Raw genomic sequence first — 21,006 nt, forward strand, 5'->3', positions numbered from 1 at the left:
TAGGGTCTTTATAGACCATTACACAAACTACAGAACAAACAAAATGCATAAACTTAAAAGCCAAGAGGGTAGTCGGCTCTTCTCGTGGCGTTCCTTGATTGTTGAAGTCTTGTTTACACCACCAACAAGGTGTTTTTGTGCCAAGACCAGTTGTGGTTGAGATTTCTTCGTAGGGCAGAGACAGAGACCAGCAGCTTAAACAGTTAACGCTAGGTGACTTCCTAATTAATATGTAGAACTTGGGAGACAAAGAAAGAAGTGGAAGAGAAGCAATGACACGGGCAATTTGGTGAAACCTTGTGAATATCACACAAGTATTTAGAGTCAATGAACATGACTTGGGAAGCATGCTATGAACCCCCAAAATTTGGGGAGCAGCGTTCAAATTTTGGATTTTGAAAGCGTCAACCATTAATGTTAACGCTAACCTAAAAGGAGGATTAACATAAGCTAACCTCCAACAACAAACCACTACCAAATTCCCGACACACTGACCCTCCCATAACCTAACTACTCCTTCCCTCATCCAAGCAATTACACCCCAACCTCTAAGCCACCCATGGGAGATGAAGTCTTCCTCCACTACCCACACTACTCCTCCAGCAGATGAACCCCCTGCTTCAGAGGAGAGGAGGACTTCAACATTTTTAACCTCCCAATACCAACAAACCAACCTTACAGCTACACCAGACTTCCAAAACAAACATCCCCACATCACCATAACATGAAACCACCATTTACTACCACCTTTTGCAACAATCTGGATTGAACTTTTACCAACAAAATCGAAATGAACATACCTCACAACTAACCCTATCAACTTATACAACCATACCCAAAACATAAAATCAACCAAACAAGCTAACATGATCAGACGCAACAAGGGCTACGGAACCTAGAGGAACGAAAATGGCTCAAACCCAAAACCTAAACCCTTAACTAACCTTTACCTTTACCGTCAAGATCGGGATGAATCCGACACTACAAGACGGCGTCGATTAGCAACCTTAACTAACCTTTACCTTCACCGTCAAGATCGGGGTGAATCCGACACTGCGAGACGGCGGCGATTAGCAAAACTTTGGAACTACAGAGCCAAAACCCCCTAATTATTGGAACACAACCAAAGCAACAAGTCTAACCCGAAACTGAAAACTTAACCCTAAACTTAACCTTTACCTTCGAATTAAAGGCGGCGTTGCTTTACCTTTACCGACAATTAATGGAGGCGGCGATTAGGGGAGAATTAGAATTGTCGAAGTTGCGAACCCGACCGACAACCTCCGAATACAAATGAACAAAATCTCGCTCTAGCTTGGTTGAACAGATTAAACTAAAGAACCCTTAAATCCGATTATTTCCGGTGGAAGAGCAGCGCACTAAGAGGAGGGTGAAGCTTACAACAATGAAAATCTTGGTTCCTTCTTCCTCTTACCTCCCGGAAAAGCTAATACTACTACAAAGAGTCTAAGATTAATACTACTTTTGGCTCAAACAGGCTCGCCGACAGCCGATTACTCAAGCTACCAGCGAGCCTGCGACTGCGGTTGATTGACGGCGATTAGGGTTTGGTATTTTTGGGGTTTCCTTTTGGGAGAGGAAAAGGGAAGGAGATAGTGATTTTGCTAAAGAACTATTACCGTACGGAGTTTGATTGAGTACTTGATGGTTTATGTTGAATTCCCCAAAATTCCCCAATTAAGTTCATTGATCTTGTGGCTATCTAATTGTAGACAACAATTATTAGTACTTTTGATGAATTTGTAGTTTTCTTTTGATGTATCTATTATTTAAGTTTGATGTATCTATAGTTTAATTTTGATGTATTTATTTTTTGATGTACCTACAACTTAACTTTGATGTATCTATAGCTTAATTTTAATGTATCTATAGCTTAACTTTAATGTATCTATACTCCTCTATTGTATTTAAAGCCTAATATTGAAAAGCTAACATTAACATTAAACGGAAGCTACTGCGGAGTATATATTACTTGTGGAGAGAGAAAGAGTAAAGGAAGATCAATTTTTAGAAGCCAGAAAATGAACTCGTAAATTCAAGCTTCACGGCAGCAGTAATGTCTTTGACAGGGAAGACAGAGGAAAGAGATGACAACACGTGGGGTCCCCATTTTTAAAAGAAAAATTAACAAACTACCATTACTAACACGGCAGTCAGGGTCCGTTAGATTTATTGGATCGTACGGCTAAAATTATTTCTCACGTTTCTCACCATAAGATCACTTCTCACCGGATCCCAACCCTATATATATATATATATATATATATATATATATATATATATATATATATATATATATATATATATATATATATATATATATAAAATTTACTTCAACATGTTTTTCTTGTTTTAATGCTATAACTAGTGTGTGGCCCGGGCGAGGCCCCGGTTGCTACATTGAATAACTAAAGTTTTAGATTTTTCTTGAGCTCAATATTTGACCAAAATACTTGTATTCTATAGAATGAAAAATATCTACTAAGTTCGTCAACTACACAGACACGCTAAGTCATTTATCATAGCAAGTAAGTTTTCAATCATATCATCTTACAATTTGTATAATTTGTTTTCTCGTGGAACTAAGTGCGTCAAATTAATAAACACCAAATTAGATATATATGCAGCCATGTAAGGCAATCCTATAGTTGATTCTTATGAAACTTATGACATCAGGATTCTCCATGGTTGTCATAATGCTTTAATTTTTTTTTTTTTTCAAAATAGTCCATAGAAATTAAAAATTCACATAAAAATTTATTTGTTTTAGACTTCATTGAACATTTATTTATAAATTAATGTGAAGAGATAAACCACACTTGGTGGTTGGTTAAGATGGTAATGACAATTGTCATCCATACTTGAGGTCTGGTGTTTGAACCTCATTGTATGAATTTTTACCTTTTAATATATTAATATAGATATTAATCCCCGTAGTTATTATTTTTAAAAAAAACTAGAAGGGAGTTACGTAGTCAAATTTTAGTCAAAGCTTGTTTGATAAGTAAACAAATGAGGTCAAACACTTTTGGGGTCGTTTAATATATAGACAATACTCCGTATTTATTTCATCGTTGCCTCGTCAAGCTCGGATTTTAAGTATTAAAGAAATTTGAGGCTATTTTTTTTTTACGCAAAGACGAAGATGTTATATTATATTAACCGTTAAAGCACAATCTAATCGTTACAAAAGCTACGGGCGAAACACCAACAATTTGTAGCCCGTAATCACAAAAACTAGTAAAATTACAAACTCTAATTTCTACCCAAAAAACAGCGCCCCCTTTCCTGACTATTTGCCCATTAACTGATTTCATCTAAAGAAGAAAGGAGGATCACTAAAACACCCAACTCATTCATTAACATTCGACGATTCTCCTTGCTGCACATCCGATTTCCTCTTGACATTGATCAACTGGGTTGTGACTTTGGTGGGGATTGTACCAAACATGATCTCTGTTAGTTATTGTTGTGGACGGCGCTGCCTCTGGTGGTGGTGGGATCTCCAAATCAATGAGCTGTGTATGGCGTTGAGGCTATTAATAATTCAAAAGGTTTCTTCATCAAAGACTAGTTTCTCTATAGAAGCATCAGCAAATGAAATTGTTACGGAGTATAACTTACAAAGTTACAAATTATATATCATGACTCATAAGCCAATTAATCTATACCTAGTCTATAAAAAGGAAATTACGTTTGATTAGATGACATGTGTTAACACATTTGATTAGATGACACGTATCATCTACTTTTTCTCCATCAATTTGCTTTTTTATTTTATTTTTCTTTGTTGTTTGATATATTATACAACTCCAATCGTCTCTTTTACTCCATCTTCCTCATACAACATCAATTCACCAATCTATTCATTCAATATTTTTCACTCCACCTTCCCGATTAACACTCAATATTAATACACTATTTAATTTATATATTCTTTCAACTTTTAAAATTTACCTCTATTTAAATCATATATTATCTCTAAAATTACAAACAAGATAAAATTAGAACTTAAAAAGATAGACTAAATAACCACTATACAACCACTCGTTCTTTCTAGGTATGATTTACTCGTTGTTTCTCCATTTTATTGTCCGAGTCTCGGAATTAGGCTGCTGATATTCTTGTCTCGACTCCGATCCTGAGCTTTTGATTTGATGACACGCGTATGCCAAATTATACTGCACTATCTAATTTAATTTATAAAATTAAATGCCGATTAAATCCAAAAAATAGGCCACATAGAAATCCCTTCCTTTTGCTCAATTTACTCGAGTATTTTAACACATGGTTTTCTATTTCTATGTACAATCATCAATAATGCACTGAAACAAGATTGTGTAGAATCAACATTATCGATGATATAATTATTGAAAAACTTGTTGACTGGCATTTTTCCGGAATTATTTGTCAAAGTCAATTTTGGAGATTATTGTTTGTTATATAAAGCCTTCGATTTCGGTTAAACTAGAAACCATCGTTTACTAGAATTATAATTATTTTCTAAGTCTAACTAATTCTAGATATTGCTACTTACTAAATAAAATATATCTAGATTCTTAATTATAATTCTAATTAAATTAGGAAACAACATATCAACCAAGCAAGACTTATTCACAGACCCAACTGTGTAATAATATATAACTTCCTAATTTCCTATCACATGCCTTTGTCATTGTGACGCAGTTGCCACTACAAGAATTTGTATTTTTAATGACAACCTAATTACGTCGTTAATCAACAATGATTGGCCTTTTACGACGGAATTTCCTGTCGTTAATAGTACAATTTCTTGTAGTGTGTTTTCTTTCGGTTGGGCTTGATTAAAAGCCTAACATGAATTAAGATTCCCAACATGCACATCACATACACGACTTTATTTTTTATGTGGTAAAAAATAATTTTTCGATTTTTGTAGGTGGTAAAAAATATTTTGTCCTAAAAGTACAAACAAAATATGCGTGTTTTCGGACAATTTCTGACAAAATAAGTTTTTTTCCATACAAAATAAAAGATGATTATCTTAGTGTTCATTAACATTCTATATATTTCTTTTTTGCTATAATTCCATCTCATGTCTTTGGTGTCACAACTAGGGGTGTGCCAAAATTGGTCCGGACCGAAAAATAGATCGGACCAGACCGACCCAGACCGGATCGGACCGGACCGAAGGCAATCGGTCCGGTCTTCGGGTCGAGAAATATCAATATTCGGTCTTCGGTCTGGTCCGGTAAGGTCCGGTCAAAAACTCGATTTTGGACCGGACCGATTTTTCCTTAATAAAATAAAATATATTCTATTTAAAAATGTAATTCTCCTTTAATATGTTATAAATATTACTATATTGTTATAAATTTTATTTTAGCTTCCGAAAAAGTCCTTAAACAATTGGCTTTTTATATATATTTTTCTTTTTTACTATAATTTTTAGAAAAAATAAAAAATATATAGAAATAGGTCTACAACCGGTCCAAACTGGTCCGGTCCGGGTTTTGGACCGATTTTTTCGGTCTGGTCCGGGTTCGATCCAAGCATAATTGGTCCGGTCTTTGGGTCTTGAATTATCAAAATTCGGACTTCGGTCCGGTCTGGGTCGGTCCGGCCCGGTCTGGGTTTGGACCGATGAACACCCCTAGTCACAACTCTTACGACTTTTTACCAACTAAGCTAGTGGACATCCACTTAAATTCGAAATCTTATCTATTACTTTACTATATACTAAAAGAGACACCAAGAATGACACGTGTCAATTCCTGGTGCGTTTTTTTCCCGCCAAAAACCCTTTTCTAAAAAAAATTACTTTATTCTATTTTTATTTTCTCTCCTTTTGTATAAATGTTTATAAATAGAAATAATTATAGGAATACGGATTATTAAATATGACATTATTAGACAATTTTGGTAATATTTAGTCAGATCGTCATATCAATAATAAAAAACATTCTTACTCAATATTTTGTTCATATTAAGCATATCTAATATTTAATTTAGTCAAATCAGCATATTAAACATATAAACTATATAATACGTAATAGAGAGAAAATTGTATATTATATGAAAAAATGAGTATGTTCGAGATTTATTAATTACGCAATAGATTTAAGGGAAAAATATTTCAGTTAAAAAAGATGGTCAATTAATAATTTTCAAATAACCGTGCGTGCACGGGACCTAATCTAGTTTGCTTAATAAAACGAAGTAGAAGTTGAAGTAGTGTAGAACCCTAAGCGGCTCTTCAAGGACTAAGTGATTAATTACAACATTAACCCTAAATAAACAATTTGAGCCTCTTTAAAAGTCTTATCTATTCATTTGAGTGAGAATAAAATTACTCCTTAATTGCAATATTTATTTTACTTTTAAACTTGGGAGATAATTAATTGAATCGAATTGCAATATTTATTTAATTTTGGATGGAATTGCGCTGATCTTTGAAGGCAGTCAATAATTACTTTGAGTATTTGAGGTATGTGTTTCAATTAACCGTATGGTTAAGTCGTAATTTGCTCTTCACTTATCGTCTTAATTTTTATTTTCTCAAATTTCTAATACAAATTTTTATTTTCGCAATAATTAACCATATGATTAGAAAGATATACTTTTATTGGCAAATGATGATGCGCTATTATGATTTTGTATATACGGAGTAATAGTTATAGGTTTCACGTTAACCAATACGTACGAACTGTATATAATTTGTGTTTATAGTTATGGTCCTAGGAGCTAGTATAAGAGGATTTTTTTACAAAACTTATTCAATTTCTAATACAATATTGGTATTTTGAATTAGGTGGTAGAGAATTACTTGAAATGCTAATCTGTTTTTTTTTCTTTCGATTATTAATATTCTTTTTTTTGCTCAATGTCACATTCCTGGGGAGAACATAGAACAAAAACATAGAATTGAGACGAGATCCTGTTCTTTTCTTTTGTTTTTCTTCTAGAAACTGATTCACTTAAGAGTATTTTTATGCCTACTAATTATCTCTATCACCTAGTTTAGTTGGTAAAGTCTTGAGGGGTGGTACCCAAGACCTGGGATTGAATCTCGTTTATACCAGTTGTTCTTGCACTTTGTGCCCTCTTTCTACACTAAAAAAAATTATCTCATATTTTCGAGAATTGTGTGCATATTTTTTGGTGCAAATGAGCCATAATGGCGGCGATGAAAATCGATCCCAGAATCAGCTCTTACCAACTGAGCTATCCCCCACTCACTCTCTGTGTGCATGTGTTCATGCGTATAGCAACCAAAGTGTTAGTACTAGAGATTATATAAAACATATATGATGCACCCGACTCCCTCCCATTTTTCTATTTTTGAGTGTACCTAATAATTCAGAGATTATGGCTGAATGAAGGTGTAGTAATCAATGTAATTAAATATTTGTAATCTATAAAAATGTAAATTTGTTGTTACTAATTTGTTTGTGTGTTGTTCAATTCTGTAATATTTTTCTATGACAGAGAGATGACTCACTGCTCAACATGGATACAAGTCTTACAACATCTGTGGAGAAAACTCACATATGCGAATCAACAGGGTAGTGAGTCTAGTGACACTTGTTCTCCCATCTTAAGCCTTCCTGATGAAATAATCACAGACATCCTCCGCAGACTTCCTGCGCCTGATGTTTTATCATGCAGAAGAGTGCATTCAAATTGGCTTCACTTATCTTCCACACCCTGGTTTGCTGAAATCCATTTCAGAAGTACTAGTGCCACTTCCATACTTCTTGGACAAGACAGATCATATTACAATTTCAATACTGGGAGAAATGGCAACGGTGTTTTATTATACATAGTGGAAAATCATGACAGTGAAAATCCGAGGTTGAAGAAAGTACACATGAAGGGTTTGGGACAAATGAAGGAGTATTTTTCAGGGGGTCAGTACTATAAACTGTATGCTTCTTGCAATGGAGTTCTCTTGCTTCGACTGTCTTGTACTGATAGATACCTGATTTACAATCCGATCAAACGAGAAAAGAAACATTTTTTAAGAAAGGATCATAAGATTTGTGGGTTTTTCTTTGATCAATTAGAAAGGGAATACAAGCTGGTTCTTTTCAGTACTAATCCAGTTCAAAAATTAACTAACTACTACATACATGGTACGAGCATGAAACATAAGGAAACATACGACGATGATATAGGATGTTCTGTTTATTGTCCTCTGAATGGTCATGAACATGAGCTTGGAGTTGAAGTATCTGGAGCTATGTTTTGGTTGGTTAGACGACACTCTGGTCAAGTCGAATGTTGTAGATCGATAATGATACTTGATTTAAAGACGAAGATTTTTCAAGTGTTGCCACATCCTGGACCAAGTTGTGCATATAGCTTTTATCGATTTGATTACTATGAAGAGAAGCGTTTACATGATCAAATACGGCTTCTAGAGATGGATAGGAGATTGTCGTTGGTTAATGTGCTTCAGGATATAGTTGAAATGTGGGTTTTGGAGGATGTTGGTAAATGGATGTGGGTAAAGAAGTATGTAGTAAACCTTGATCAGAGATTTAACTATAATGCGTTTGGTGGTCATCCTGTTGTGGGTGTTGAAAGTGGTAACCTTCTGATAAATTGGCCTGATAGGGGTCTGTTCTGGTGTAATTTGTGGTTGAACCGTTTTCAGATTTTCGAGAACAAGGGTGGTGGATCTAATATAACGGTGAGAGGATGTCATTTTTATGCTACCAGATACACCCCTAACTTTGCAGCTAACATATTTTCCGACGTTTTAGGCCCTAGCCAAAGCTAATGAAACGGAGATGTTCAATTATAATCTTTTGTGTTTCTTGATTAAAATACGTTATACCTTTCTCATGATTAATGATGGTTGTGGGTTGGGCCGGGCTTCAAGCCGAGCTCATGGCTCCTGAATGGGCCCGACACACGCAAAGCCCACTCTGTATCAGGACGGGCCGTATCAGGCCATTGTGTTTAAGCCTAATTTTACTAAATTTAGCGTGATTTGTCATGTCGGGTTGGACCAAATCATGTCGTGATTGTCCAGGCCCGGCCCAAAACCATCTTTACTCTTGTTATATACTTCCTCTGATTTTTAATGGATGCCTCGTTGAGATTTGAGATACGTATTTAACTCGTGTTAGTTGTGTATGTTCCACTGTATATATCTGATTCATTTCCTTGTCGAAAACAAAATGTAAAATAATGTAAACACATAGTATACTAGTATTAAGTTTCGCAAATTGCTGTTAACATCCAAAATTTTACCATACGTTATAAGTTTTCCCTCCTATAAGTAACAGGATATGATCATTGCAACATAACAGCTACAAAAGATGAGTCCGAATTTGCAGCTGATAATCTATCTTCAGCTTCCTATTTTAGAAATATCCCTGCCAAAAACTAGAGTGGTTGCCCAGTTTACAGCAACATAAAATCTGTTCCTCCAGCTAAGAACGCGAGTTAGGTATGCTGACCGCCAAATCAGAAAACTGAGGAACCCGGCAATGGATACACCCTTTGCATCCTAATGATCAAACACAAAATCAAAAGTCCATCAAAAAATAGTTTTAAAAAAGAATTAAAAAATCACCAAAAAACTTATGATTTTCGTTGTTCATAATATAATCTTCAGGAATGGGAATACCTTTGACTCTCGGAGATCAACTAGAGCCTTGTAACTACCTACTGAAGCCATGCTGCCAGCATGCTTGTAAACGAAAGGTTCTCCTAGAAGAACATCTTTAGCTGAACAAGCCTTTCCTGCATTCTGCTTCGCCAGGTTGTCGAATAGCTCAACTAAATACTTGCCTTCTCTTTCAGCCACCTGTTTGATTCATTCAGTTTATAATTTAATACAGCTATGTTATTCCTAAAAAATATTATGCTTGACCAACAATGCAAAAAGGTATATGAATGAATTATCACCTGAGCTAAAGCAGGGAGAACCTTCCTCCCAGTTTTTTCCAGAAATCCAGCACAATCACCAAGAGCAAACACATCTTCTACTGAAGGAACTCGCAACCACTGATCGATCCCAACCCTGAAAACAGTCATCATTGTTAGAGTTTTGCACTCAGTCAATTGTTATCAACATTCAAACTTAATGACAAGAAATAAAACCAAAAGTTTGAGGCAGGTATAGCACCTTCCACCAGGGCACTTTGGAAGGTTAAGAGAGTTTATAAACTGAGAAGGACCAACGCCCGTAGACCACACCAAAATTCCATAGGGTACTTCTGTTCCATCAGTAAGAAGAATCTTTTCCTTCTCAACTTCTTTCACAATTCCACGCATAAGACACACACCCGACTGATGCAAGAAAATTTAATCTTTAGACAAAATGGACTTGTAAATCATTAGATAAACATTACATTTAAGAGTTTGATGACAGAAATATCAGAGTAACCTTTGTCAAGTGACTTGCTGCATATTCCCTCAATCCCACATCAAATGATGACAAAATTTCATTGGCCTGTTTCATTGCATGTAATTAGGGGGGATAATGAAAATTTAAGCTAATAATAAATGTGTAAAGAGAAATATAAGACATTAATTAAGGCGAGTATACCTCAATAAGAGTGACCTTGATGCGGTCTTTCACGTGAGAATACCTCTGGCTAACATCGCCTTTTATGAAATCACTCAGTTCGCCACTGAATTCTACACCAGTTGGACCACCTCCAACGATAACACAATGTAACAATCGCTTCTTTTCCTCATCAGATATGCCTATGATCAAAAAGAAAAAAAGAGTTTATGCAAAAACAGTTGATGTCATAAGCTGCTATATGATAATAGAGTAACAAACCTTACAATCTTACATCAACTTAAAGAAAATTCTTTCATCCTGTACATTAGAGCTTATTCGTTCTTTTCACCTGAAAACTCCTTATCTGAAGTTCTGAACTTATGTAAACTTGTTTTTAGTTGTGAATCGAACTTGGTAGTCCATGTTGGAACTTATTGGCCCTTATATGAACTTATTCACCTGAAAATCAATCTTTTCAAGGTGAAAGGAACAGGGCCCCAAGTATTAAACTGATATCCAGAAACTCAAACCAAATAAACATGATGACTTTTTAACATTGAACAAAAGATCTAATGAAAATATAATTAATGAATAACCTGGACTCTGAGAAAGCATAAGATTTGAAAGAAGTTTCCTTCTTATCTCCTGTGCATGATTAACTTCTCGAAGAAAAACTGCATGTTCCTGCACCCCTTTGATGTTAAATGTCAGGGGATCAGATCCTACAGCAATAACAAGCTTGTCATATGCCACCCTAAATCGATGTCGCTCATTTGATTTCCCCAAATTCTCCACAGTTTCACAGTACACCTGTGATTTACAGGAAAGCAATTGTACTTTAGTCATATAACTGTTCCTTGAAATAAGCATAAAAGCAGAAATTTACTATATAAAAAAAAGTGGCATTACTTCATGTTTAGAGGTGTCAATGGAAGTGCAAGAAGCCAAATAGAAATAGCAGTTTGGGTCCTTTGAAAGAGCAGACTGTATGTGACCCACAGGCTCAGCTACAGATCGAAATTCCAAAGTCCCAACACAAGTTGAGGCAAGCAAAGGAGTGAAAACCATGTGGTTCCTTGGTGATATACACACAATATCATACATTTTGGTATCGAGTCCCTTCATGAAGCGGCATGCTGCCCAACCGGTTCCAAGTACCACAACCCTTGGCTTTTCACCTGTCCTAGTTGCTTCTAGCCCTGGGTATCTCATGCTTTCCGGCTCTGAAACTGACTGCTGATACACAATCCTCTCTGTAGCAGGTAATTGAGAAGAGAGAGTGGCTTGGTATCCCCTACTTTGGTAACTGGCGATATCCATCTTCCCAATGTTGAAGATGTATGAATTATTGCACTTGATCATTGCATTTTCCAGTGAAGGTGTGTACTTGGAAAAGGAAATACCCTCAGATATTGCATCTTTGTCGGTTGTATAACCGCCTCTAGCACCTCCTGACCTTCTCAAGCCTGTCCTGGCAATCCTTGCCAATGCCATTCTAGAACTTCAGGTAGCACGATTCCAAGATCTAATGCTGCAGAATTTCCTAGCAAGCTAAACTTATATGTCTATAAAGTTGGAATTTCCCTGCAAAGAACAGTTACATTATTATCAGGTATATAAGATCAATCATGGCATACTTGAGATGCGCAAAAGGGTGAAAACTTTAGCTTCAATATGAAATTTTGAGATGTGAGAAACAGAACATGACTTTCCAAAGTACTGACTAAAAGCTAAAAATTGAAATATGATCTGATCAAGAAAAGAATATATCAGGATAGTAATAATAACAATTAACAAACAATGTCCTTCTACGCTTCTGCTACCCAAAAAATTGTATATGGGATGCAAAGAGTTGCCAACTGATAGATTATATTCTGAAAAAATGAGATAACAGAACGCCAAAAGATCATTTTGAAGGAATGCACTGTCAACAATCTATAACATCAGCCAAACTGATTAGACTAGTACAGTAAAACTAATGCTCATTGTGATGCCAATAGAAGCGACCTATCATTAAAGGTTGCTTCTTCATTAAAACAGTAAAACCCTACTATTTGGAGTCTGGCTAATGTATAATGTATGTATGCTAGGCAAAGCAAAGAGGATTTTATCAGAAAACTACGGCTTCCTGTCGATTTAGAAGGATCATCAAAAATCTCCATGGAAACAGTTTTTACTCAAGTAATCAGAGCTAGGACAATATTGGCAGTAAATTGATACTGCTTGAAAAGAGTGCTTAACCAATGAACTCAGTGTAGAAATTCAACATGATTCTCTTTAGCCTTTCAAGATAATATGAAGGGAATTAGGGGAAGATAATAAATATGAGCTTAGAGCAATCAAAAGAAGATGAAAACCATTACCCATTTGTGTTTAGGTGTAAATGTTTCCATCATTACGAAAAGAGTTCTAAGGCAGGAAATCTGACAGGAAAGGTATCGAGGATACGTAAGATCTACAATGGGAATGAAAAACATCGGCATTTCCTTGCCTAATTTCTAAAAGTGATGAATTACTTACTTAAAAGCATATCATAGACTAGCATAGAAACAATTTGACATGCTGGAATTATCTGATCAAACTTAATCTCATAACCCAAAATTACAGATATTATAGCTAGCTTTCCAACAAGATAAATATATGTAGCATTGTCTCCTAGATAAACTGAGTTTACATTGGAAAACATTGAAGAATGCTTAATGTTTTGCACATAAATACATAGCTAATATCACTCGATCAGGATTTCTAACCAGAACATATTACATATAAATGATGCTAAAAGGGTCCTTGAACTTAATTACTTAAATTGGCCCCATAGAGTTGCAAAATCAAGAAAGTCAAGACACGGATCGAATAAGCAGAAGCCAAAAAGTCCTACACAAGAAAGAACTGTTCAAATATAGGCATATCATGCAACAATGGCATATACCAAATTAACCTACAATACAACATCAACTCAGTGCATCTCCTTCCAATAATAACCTAAAGGGCAGGTTTAGATGTACGCAATCTTAGTTCCATCTCGAGCTACGTATACTTGAAATGCTAGGGTTTGCAACCATTACTACTTCCTTCGTTTCAAAAAGATTGTTGGCTTTGTAGATAACTATTACGATTCACAATGTTACATCGTACATAGAATAACTACCAAACTTGTCATCTTGGTAAACTTAATTGCACATCACAACATTTTCAACCCTACGTTCAAGGTTCAACAACTTTGATAATATATGAATTACGCCTCGAATTATATAACAAGGTTGCAATAGGCTTGTTTCTTAACAAATTTAAACATACCCAATTACCTCAAAGATAATTGAAATCACAAGACAAGTTTAGAAAGTAAATGAAAAGAAGTACAAAAACAGTATACAAATACAAAAATTGTTAGAACAATTTATAGCGGGTGGGGAAGAACAAAATGAAATTTGAAAATATGAAAGAGAGTTGAAGAACTTTACGTATGGCGGCTGGTGAATGGTGAGGACTGAGGAGAGCATGAAAACTTACAGCTTCTTCAAAATAATGGGAAAAAACCACAGCCCTTTTTATAGGGCACTAAATATAGAATGTATTAATTAAATTAATAAAATGTTGTGTTGCCTAAATTGTAATTTTAAAATGGTATTATCAATTTATGATGGAGTTAAAATAATACAGAAATTATGGGAGGAGATCTGGAATAAGGAGGCTTGGGCAACACGAAATTTTCCGATTTATGTTTTTTACTTTTTTCACACTATTCCGATTTTTTTGGGTGTCAAGACTCGACACTTTTCGGGAGTAAACTGTTAACTTAGCGACGTCGTATGGTGCGTTTGAAAAGTGAGCGACACTCTTTGACATTATGCCATATTATTAGTTTATTTATTACTCCGTTAGTCTATGTTAATGTTAATGTTAATGTTAATGTTAATGTTACTGTTTTTTATGTTTTTTTTTTTATAGAAGATGTAAATGTTAATGTTTTTTTTTATAGAAGGTGTTAATGTTTTTGTTAATGTAATTCTCTCTAATATAGTGTACTAGATTTAAAGCCCGTGCGATGCACGGGTTAAATTCATTTTTTTATGAGATTTTTTTTTCACCTTTAAATGATAGTTAGAAAATTGATTTTTTTTTTTTTTTTTTTTTTATAATCAATTAGTATGACAGTTTTAACGGGTCTTTGTTTATCTATTAAAAATTTTCAAAATTTATCTCTTATTATCTTTTATCAAGTCTTATTTTCTCTTTTTATTTTTCTTGAAACACGTACTTTTATTTTTCAATCGTTTCTGCTTGAATTAATGGCTCGAATCAACGAAATATTTCTGAAACTTAATCAAAATTTATCTCTTATTATCTTTTATCAAGTCTTTAATTATCTCTTTTTATTTTTCTTGAAACACGTACTTTTATTTTTCAATCGTTTCTGCTTGAATTAATGGCTCGAATCAACGAAATATTTCTGAAACATAAACGTACGGAGTAATCAAATCATAATAACTATGGGTGAAAGGAAAAACAAATATAATATAGCACTTATTTATAAAAGAGGAGCATAGTTTTATAATACTCTCGTATATTTATAACCAGAAAAAATATAGGTTTAATGCAAGTAGAATTTTATTATGATATGAATTAATCCAAATATCATAGGTTTAAAGAAAATAAAACTCTATTATAAACCGAAAAATATTTCTTTATCTAAAATTCTATAACGTGGTATTCATTGCTAATACTCTTCAAAATCTTCAAACTACGATAGTGATCATTACTTTAAAATAGCTAGTCTTGTGAATTACTTTGTTTTTCTTTACTTTCTTTTTTCCTATTTTTGGTACGGAGTAAGGTTTTTTAGACTTTATTTCAATTTCAAGTAGTACATTAAGTTTAGTTTAATTCAACCAAATAAAATGTGGGCTTGCAACCCCGATTGTGTTAACGTTTATCGTTTATATTCTATGTTAGGTTTAATTTTGACATCTAAATTGTAGTTCGTTGTGCCGTATAAAAAGCATAAATTATGCCCGAGATAACACTTAATTTATTTTATTAATCACTATTTAGCTCTAAATTAAACTGTGTTGATGAGGTATGATTTGGAATACAAAGATATATATATATATATATATACACAAAGATAAAAAAAGTTTGTGAAATTTATCTTTATCGTATTAAGTAGTCAATCATGGTAAGACTCCCATATTATTTATTAATCTATCTTTATCGTATTAAGTAATCAATCATGGCAAGACTCTCATATTATTTATTTAATTAGTTAATAATTTAATAATATGTGATGACGTGGCAATCCTATGTGGACGCTCTCATTACTCTTGAAAAAACTCCCCTTTATATATATATATTAGATTATTTAAATGTTACTAATTAAATTAGCCGTTCATCTTAAATTTCAACATATAATACTCGATTGACTAAGTAATGGTATGAGTCAAGTGAGTACGTGGACATATTAGGATAACGTAAGACCATGTCACAAGGGTGTGCATTAGAGTATTAGACATCCGGACATCCACGAGTGTACATTATTATAATTGCGCTCTCATATCATGCGTATCAACCTATCATCTAAACTTACATCTGTATACATGACACGAAGCTTCTAGCGTAATCGTCGATTACGGTCGACTACGATAACAAAATAAGATCTTGACCATTAAATGTTACATAATTCATCTTAGCCACCCAAAACAATTAAAATTAAAAAACTCATTAAAGGACTGTTTGGTTGATTTTTAGATTTTATAATGCGTAACAATAATAATTCTTTTAACACCAAACTTTATTTTGTTTATTTTTAACAATCTTTTTAACCAAAAATTACAAGTACCGGCTCACCGCTTATGGAGTTCATCTTCAACCTTAATTAACCCCCATTTTCAAACTTCATCTTCATCTTCAACTAAACCCCACCCCCACCCCACCCCCACACCCACCCCCCCCCAAACCTTAAATTGTCAAAATTTTGAAGAAATTAGCAAAATACAATCAATATTGATCATCCATTTGTTTCATACTTTAATAAATTAATTCGGTATTTTTTCATGGAAAGGTACTACTAGTTCATCTTAATTATATATTTCATTAAACACTAATTTATATGTGTTTTTAGACATTTTCGTTGCAAGATTCGTGAATAAAAACGTCAAATTTAGTGGTTGAAATATACCGCTTGTTGTCCACCATTGGTGGTCTTTGAAGGACTCAAAGACTCATATCCAAAAGACAACCATATCCCTTGTGTTTTTCTGGAAACCTCCTACTGTCCTTAAATAAAACTCCCAAATATTACTAATAAGATTTAAAAAAAACTAATTCCTAAAAACTAATACAGATTCATTCAGTACATCACACGGATCTAGTAATATTTAGGCTCTAATTTGTTCGTCTTATTTCAAACCAAATAAGTTCAGGAAAAAAAAGTGTTTTTTTAGACACTTTCACACACAAATGTTGTACCTGAACTAAACTAAACTTATTAAACCTGTACTGAACTGAATTTGTTGGACCTGAACTGAACTGAATTGAACTTATTGCACCTGAACTGAATTTATTTGGACCTAAACTGAACTAACTTATTGGAACTAAACTTAACCCGACAAAAATTTAATTTAACGTAACTGAAATAATATGAATCATAATAACTATAAATTATAAATAATAATTATAATAATAATAACAACAATAATAACTATAATATTATTCGAAATAATATTTCAATAATAGAAAAATGTGAAAATTAATTAAAGTAGCTGGAAAAAATATAAAAAATACTAAGTGGTAGATTCGGATAGATATGATCCCGATTTTTGTCATCGAATATTAATGAATAATTTAGGTACGAAAAATCATTTATTGGGATATATAATAAATAATAGTAAGTAATAATTTATAGTTCCTCCACCACCGCGAACCTCGGTTAGATTCAGGTAAGAATAATAATAATAATAATAATAATAATAATAATAATAATAATAATAATAAGTGTAATTGAATTAAACAGTATCGAATTGAACTGAACTGAACTGAAAAATAAGTCGTGAGGCTGAAATTAAGTCAATAAGAACAAGGTGTAAGTCGAAAAGAATGGACCAAAAAAACCGTTTTCATGGCAAATAGTTTCCCGCTCGAGCTAATTATAAGTCACTAATTGCACCCCCTTTATTAACTTGCTCTCCTTTTAAGTTTCTTTATTCTGTATTTACATTTGGAGAGGATATTAACCACACGGGAATAAGAATTGTTATCCTCTACGTGGTGTTTTGCTTTTTATTTATTCTTTTTCATTCTACCCTAATTCAATAGGTATACACAACTATGATTTGGTACCGCATAATATTGCTTTAAGTATGCCCAACTATGATTTGGTACCTCGTAATATTGCTTTAGGTATGCCCAACTATGATTTGGTACCGCATAAAATTGCTTGTTCTTCTTCGTTAATAAAAAAAATATACAAATTACATTTCGTGTTAGTCATAACCTCATAAGTCATTACGGAGTATGTGTCAATAATACATTCGTATACGGAGTACTCCGTAAGTAATACGAAGTACTAAATACAAGTATATAAAACCATCCATTCTCATCCTTGTAGTATTTACTAAAGTGTAACACGTTATAAATGGAAATCAACTCCTTTTTTATATAATACTCCGTAGAATGAAACTATAACAATTAACAACCTACCAATCTACCTTAACAAGTTAATAGGATGAATTGCACACTAATCATTTGGGAATAGCCAAATACTTCTTAGAGGGTTTAAAAAAAATTCAAACAATGTCTTTCACATGTAGGAGGAGAGAGATAGAGATATCACATGTAGGAGGAGTGAGATAGAGATATGTAAGATCTAAAATTATTAAATACGATTAAGGCTCTGTTCTATTTGACTTATTTTAGACAAAGTAAGTTCAGAAAAAAAATAAGTTTTTTTCAGATAAAATAAGTCTTGATTAGTTCAATTCATATAAGTTCAGAAGAAATAAGTCTTTTTAACACATATTCACACACAAATAAGTTTATTTAAGACAATATAAGGTTTTTGCAGATAAAATAAGTTCAATTAAGTTCACATAAGTTCAGATAATATATTTTAATTAAGACAAAATAAATGAATAAGAAGTCGATATGAATGCATGGAATGAAGTAGATGAGTAGAGCTTAGGATAACACCTCAAAACAAAGAATGGGTAGAATTTAAGAAATCGGAATATATTTTAGCATACCCCATTATATTCTGGGAACTCCTATAATATGATAAATTATTAATATTACAATTTAAACATGAAAATCAATGATTTTGAAAAATATTAGGTTCCTCGTAACGTAAAATAAAATAATAACCTGGAAAAAAAATTATATAATCTTATTTTTAAGATTTATTTTGAAATAGTTAGTCATTATATTTATGTTATTCAAATTTTCATTCTAAGGATATGCAACCTGATTTTTTATTTTTTCTAGTTTTCTTTATTTATTTATATTTATGCAAACTTTTATACAAGGCGGTCTTACACAAAAGACCACATTGATGTCATATAAGTTAAGCAATGAAATCAATTAGTTAACACACTTGAACTAATTAGTTAAGGACTGCAACCAATTTTTTAAACAATGAAAATAATTAGTTAAGCACTAGAACTAATTAGTTAACCAATAAAACCAATTAGTTAAACAGTCAAAGTGGTCTTTCCGGTAAGACGGTCTTACACAAAAGTTACCGTTATAACTATATACCATTCATTTAATACAAAATTTGGTATTTCCTTTTTTTTGAATGGTTATTTTTCCTTTTATTGCTAGGTTGAATTCTCGTTTTTTTTCCCTTACTTGATTAGTGTTTGATTGAAGTTGTGAATTGATTAGTTGTCTTTTGAGTGGGTATGATGTGGCATAGGTGAGAAGAGAGTATTGGGGGTTTGCTCACCTCACATTAACCATCACTTTGCTTTAATTATATAGATGAGAATCAAAATAAAATTATTTTAACACAATTTAGAAATAAATATGATAAAATCATGTCCATTATAAACTCCACAATTGTAGAACCGTATAATCGGTAAATTAAAACATGCCCAATGATTTTTGTAACATATTAAATATTAAAATGTCAAGGTCAATGTAGTCATTATGATAATGTTTGAAGGCTCCAAGCCTTCAAATGAAGCCTTCAAACAACAACAATGGCGGACCAAAATTTTGCTCCATCTCTAACATAAAAATTATTGACTAATCCGTATAAGCATAAATCTTTAGCCAAAAACTGAATTATTTGAGAAATACATACAATCAAATCATGTAAGCTGTCAATTAAAAAATCATGTAAGTAACATTTTCAAAAGCCTGGATGGTAATTAAAAATCATAAAAACTATTATATAGGTTGTAGGTTGTAATTATTTTGCCTTTTTCATTGGTATATGCCTATATATACGGTTGTTGAAGGTTATCCATTCATGGTAATTAAGATTAAAGATTGAATATTATTTTCTATTGATGGTTGAAGATGATGGACTTTGCAGTTTGCACATGAAGGTTAAGGATGATGGACCTTTTGATTTCGAATGGACTTTTTCCCTAAAATTTGAAAAGTTTTTGTTTTATTACGGCCTTACGGGTACTTGAAATTAATTTACAAAAATTAAGGGGTGTACAATAAAAAGTAATGTGACTTATTTTACCCTAAAAATAGAGTTACCAAACATATCATTTTTAGTTGAATGGTTAAGATTTATCAAGTCTAATCAACGGTTAAGATTATTTTGTATTATGGTAGTCGGCGGTAGTCGACAACTACGCTAGAATTTTTAATACACGAGAATAACTGAATGAGATGCATTCCTTGTCATACAGAATACTCCGTACATCCGAGACTAATTGTTAAATACGTAGTACTCTTTATGAGATGTATTCATTGCCGTAACTGTAAGCACGTACCACCACAAAATGGGTGTCACACAATACAGGATACATCCTCATAAGTTTAAAGAAAGTCTAATGAATGTGGAAAAGAAAATCAAGACACAAGAAATGTAACAGAATTTTGGTCTAAGCATATTTGACGTAGTCAATGAACGACGTTTAAATTCGTCTAGAGGATCCATGCACGTTTTTTAGATTTTGAATTTGGCCGTTAATCTAATCGAAATACATTACGATATTCGTTGGCAGAAGTTAAAACTTAAGGCTTTGTTTTTGTTCACCTTATTTTCACTTATTTCAGGAAAAATAAGTTCAGCAAAAATAAGGGTTGACCAAATAAAATCTATAACTAAAATAAGTTTTGATAAGTTCTAATAAGTTTAGTTAAATTCAAATAAGTTCAGATAAGATAAGTTTAGGAAAATAAGTGAAAATCAGTTGAATAAAACGCACCCTAAAATGGGCAGGTGGATTCCATTTATCATACGAAGTACTATTCAAAGTATTCATATATGGGCTTAAAACATAAGCCACATGGTAAAACCATAA

At 33.0% G+C, this 21,006-nt stretch overlaps 2 protein-coding genes across 2 annotated transcripts; one reads left to right on the top strand and one right to left on the bottom strand.

The window, feature by feature from the left end:
- The first annotated feature begins 6,351 nt into the window (after window positions 1-6,351).
- LOC110799126 (F-box/kelch-repeat protein At3g06240-like) lies at window positions 6,352-9,084 on the top strand. Its single transcript, XM_022004328.2, has 2 exons — window positions 6,352-6,487; window positions 7,489-9,084. The coding sequence occupies exon 2, from the start codon at window positions 7,493-7,495 to the stop codon at window positions 8,783-8,785; it is 1,293 nt and encodes a 430-aa protein (XP_021860020.2). The 5' UTR covers window positions 6,352-6,487; window positions 7,489-7,492; the 3' UTR covers window positions 8,786-9,084.
- A 112-nt stretch (window positions 9,085-9,196) lies between these two features.
- LOC110799125 (internal alternative NAD(P)H-ubiquinone oxidoreductase A1, mitochondrial-like) lies at window positions 9,197-14,202 on the bottom strand. Its single transcript, XM_022004327.2, has 9 exons — window positions 13,987-14,202; window positions 11,435-12,109; window positions 11,122-11,335; window positions 10,565-10,725; window positions 10,403-10,468; window positions 10,142-10,305; window positions 9,922-10,036; window positions 9,641-9,820; window positions 9,197-9,520 (listed from the first exon to the last, which is right to left on the bottom strand). The coding sequence occupies exons 2-9, from the start codon at window positions 12,017-12,019 to the stop codon at window positions 9,362-9,364; spliced, it is 1,644 nt and encodes a 547-aa protein (XP_021860019.1). The 5' UTR covers window positions 12,020-12,109; window positions 13,987-14,202; the 3' UTR covers window positions 9,197-9,361.
- Between the last annotated feature and the right edge of the window lie 6,804 nt (window positions 14,203-21,006).

The sequence above is a fragment of the Spinacia oleracea genome, chromosome 6 (genome assembly GCF_020520425.1).
Source record: "Spinacia oleracea cultivar Varoflay chromosome 6, BTI_SOV_V1, whole genome shotgun sequence".
In the NCBI taxonomy this organism is placed as follows: Eukaryota; Viridiplantae; Streptophyta; class Magnoliopsida; order Caryophyllales; family Amaranthaceae; genus Spinacia; species Spinacia oleracea.

Bases quoted from the DNA above. Each gene is read 5' to 3' on its own strand.
- LOC110799126 (XM_022004328.2), top strand. From the start codon at position 7,493: ATGACTCACTGCTCAACATGGATACAAGTCTTACAACATCTGTGGAGA.
- LOC110799125 (XM_022004327.2), bottom strand. From the start codon at position 12,019: ATGGCATTGGCAAGGATTGCCAGGACAGGCTTGAGAAGGTCAGGAGGT. The intron at 10,037-10,141 runs GTGCTATACCTG...GACTGTTTTCAG, and splicing joins CCAAAGTGCCCTGGTGGAAG to GGTTGGGATCGATCAGTGGT. The intron at 9,521-9,640 runs GTATTCCCATTC...TTTGATCATTAG, and splicing joins TTGATCTCCGAGAGTCAAAG to GATGCAAAGGGTGTATCCAT.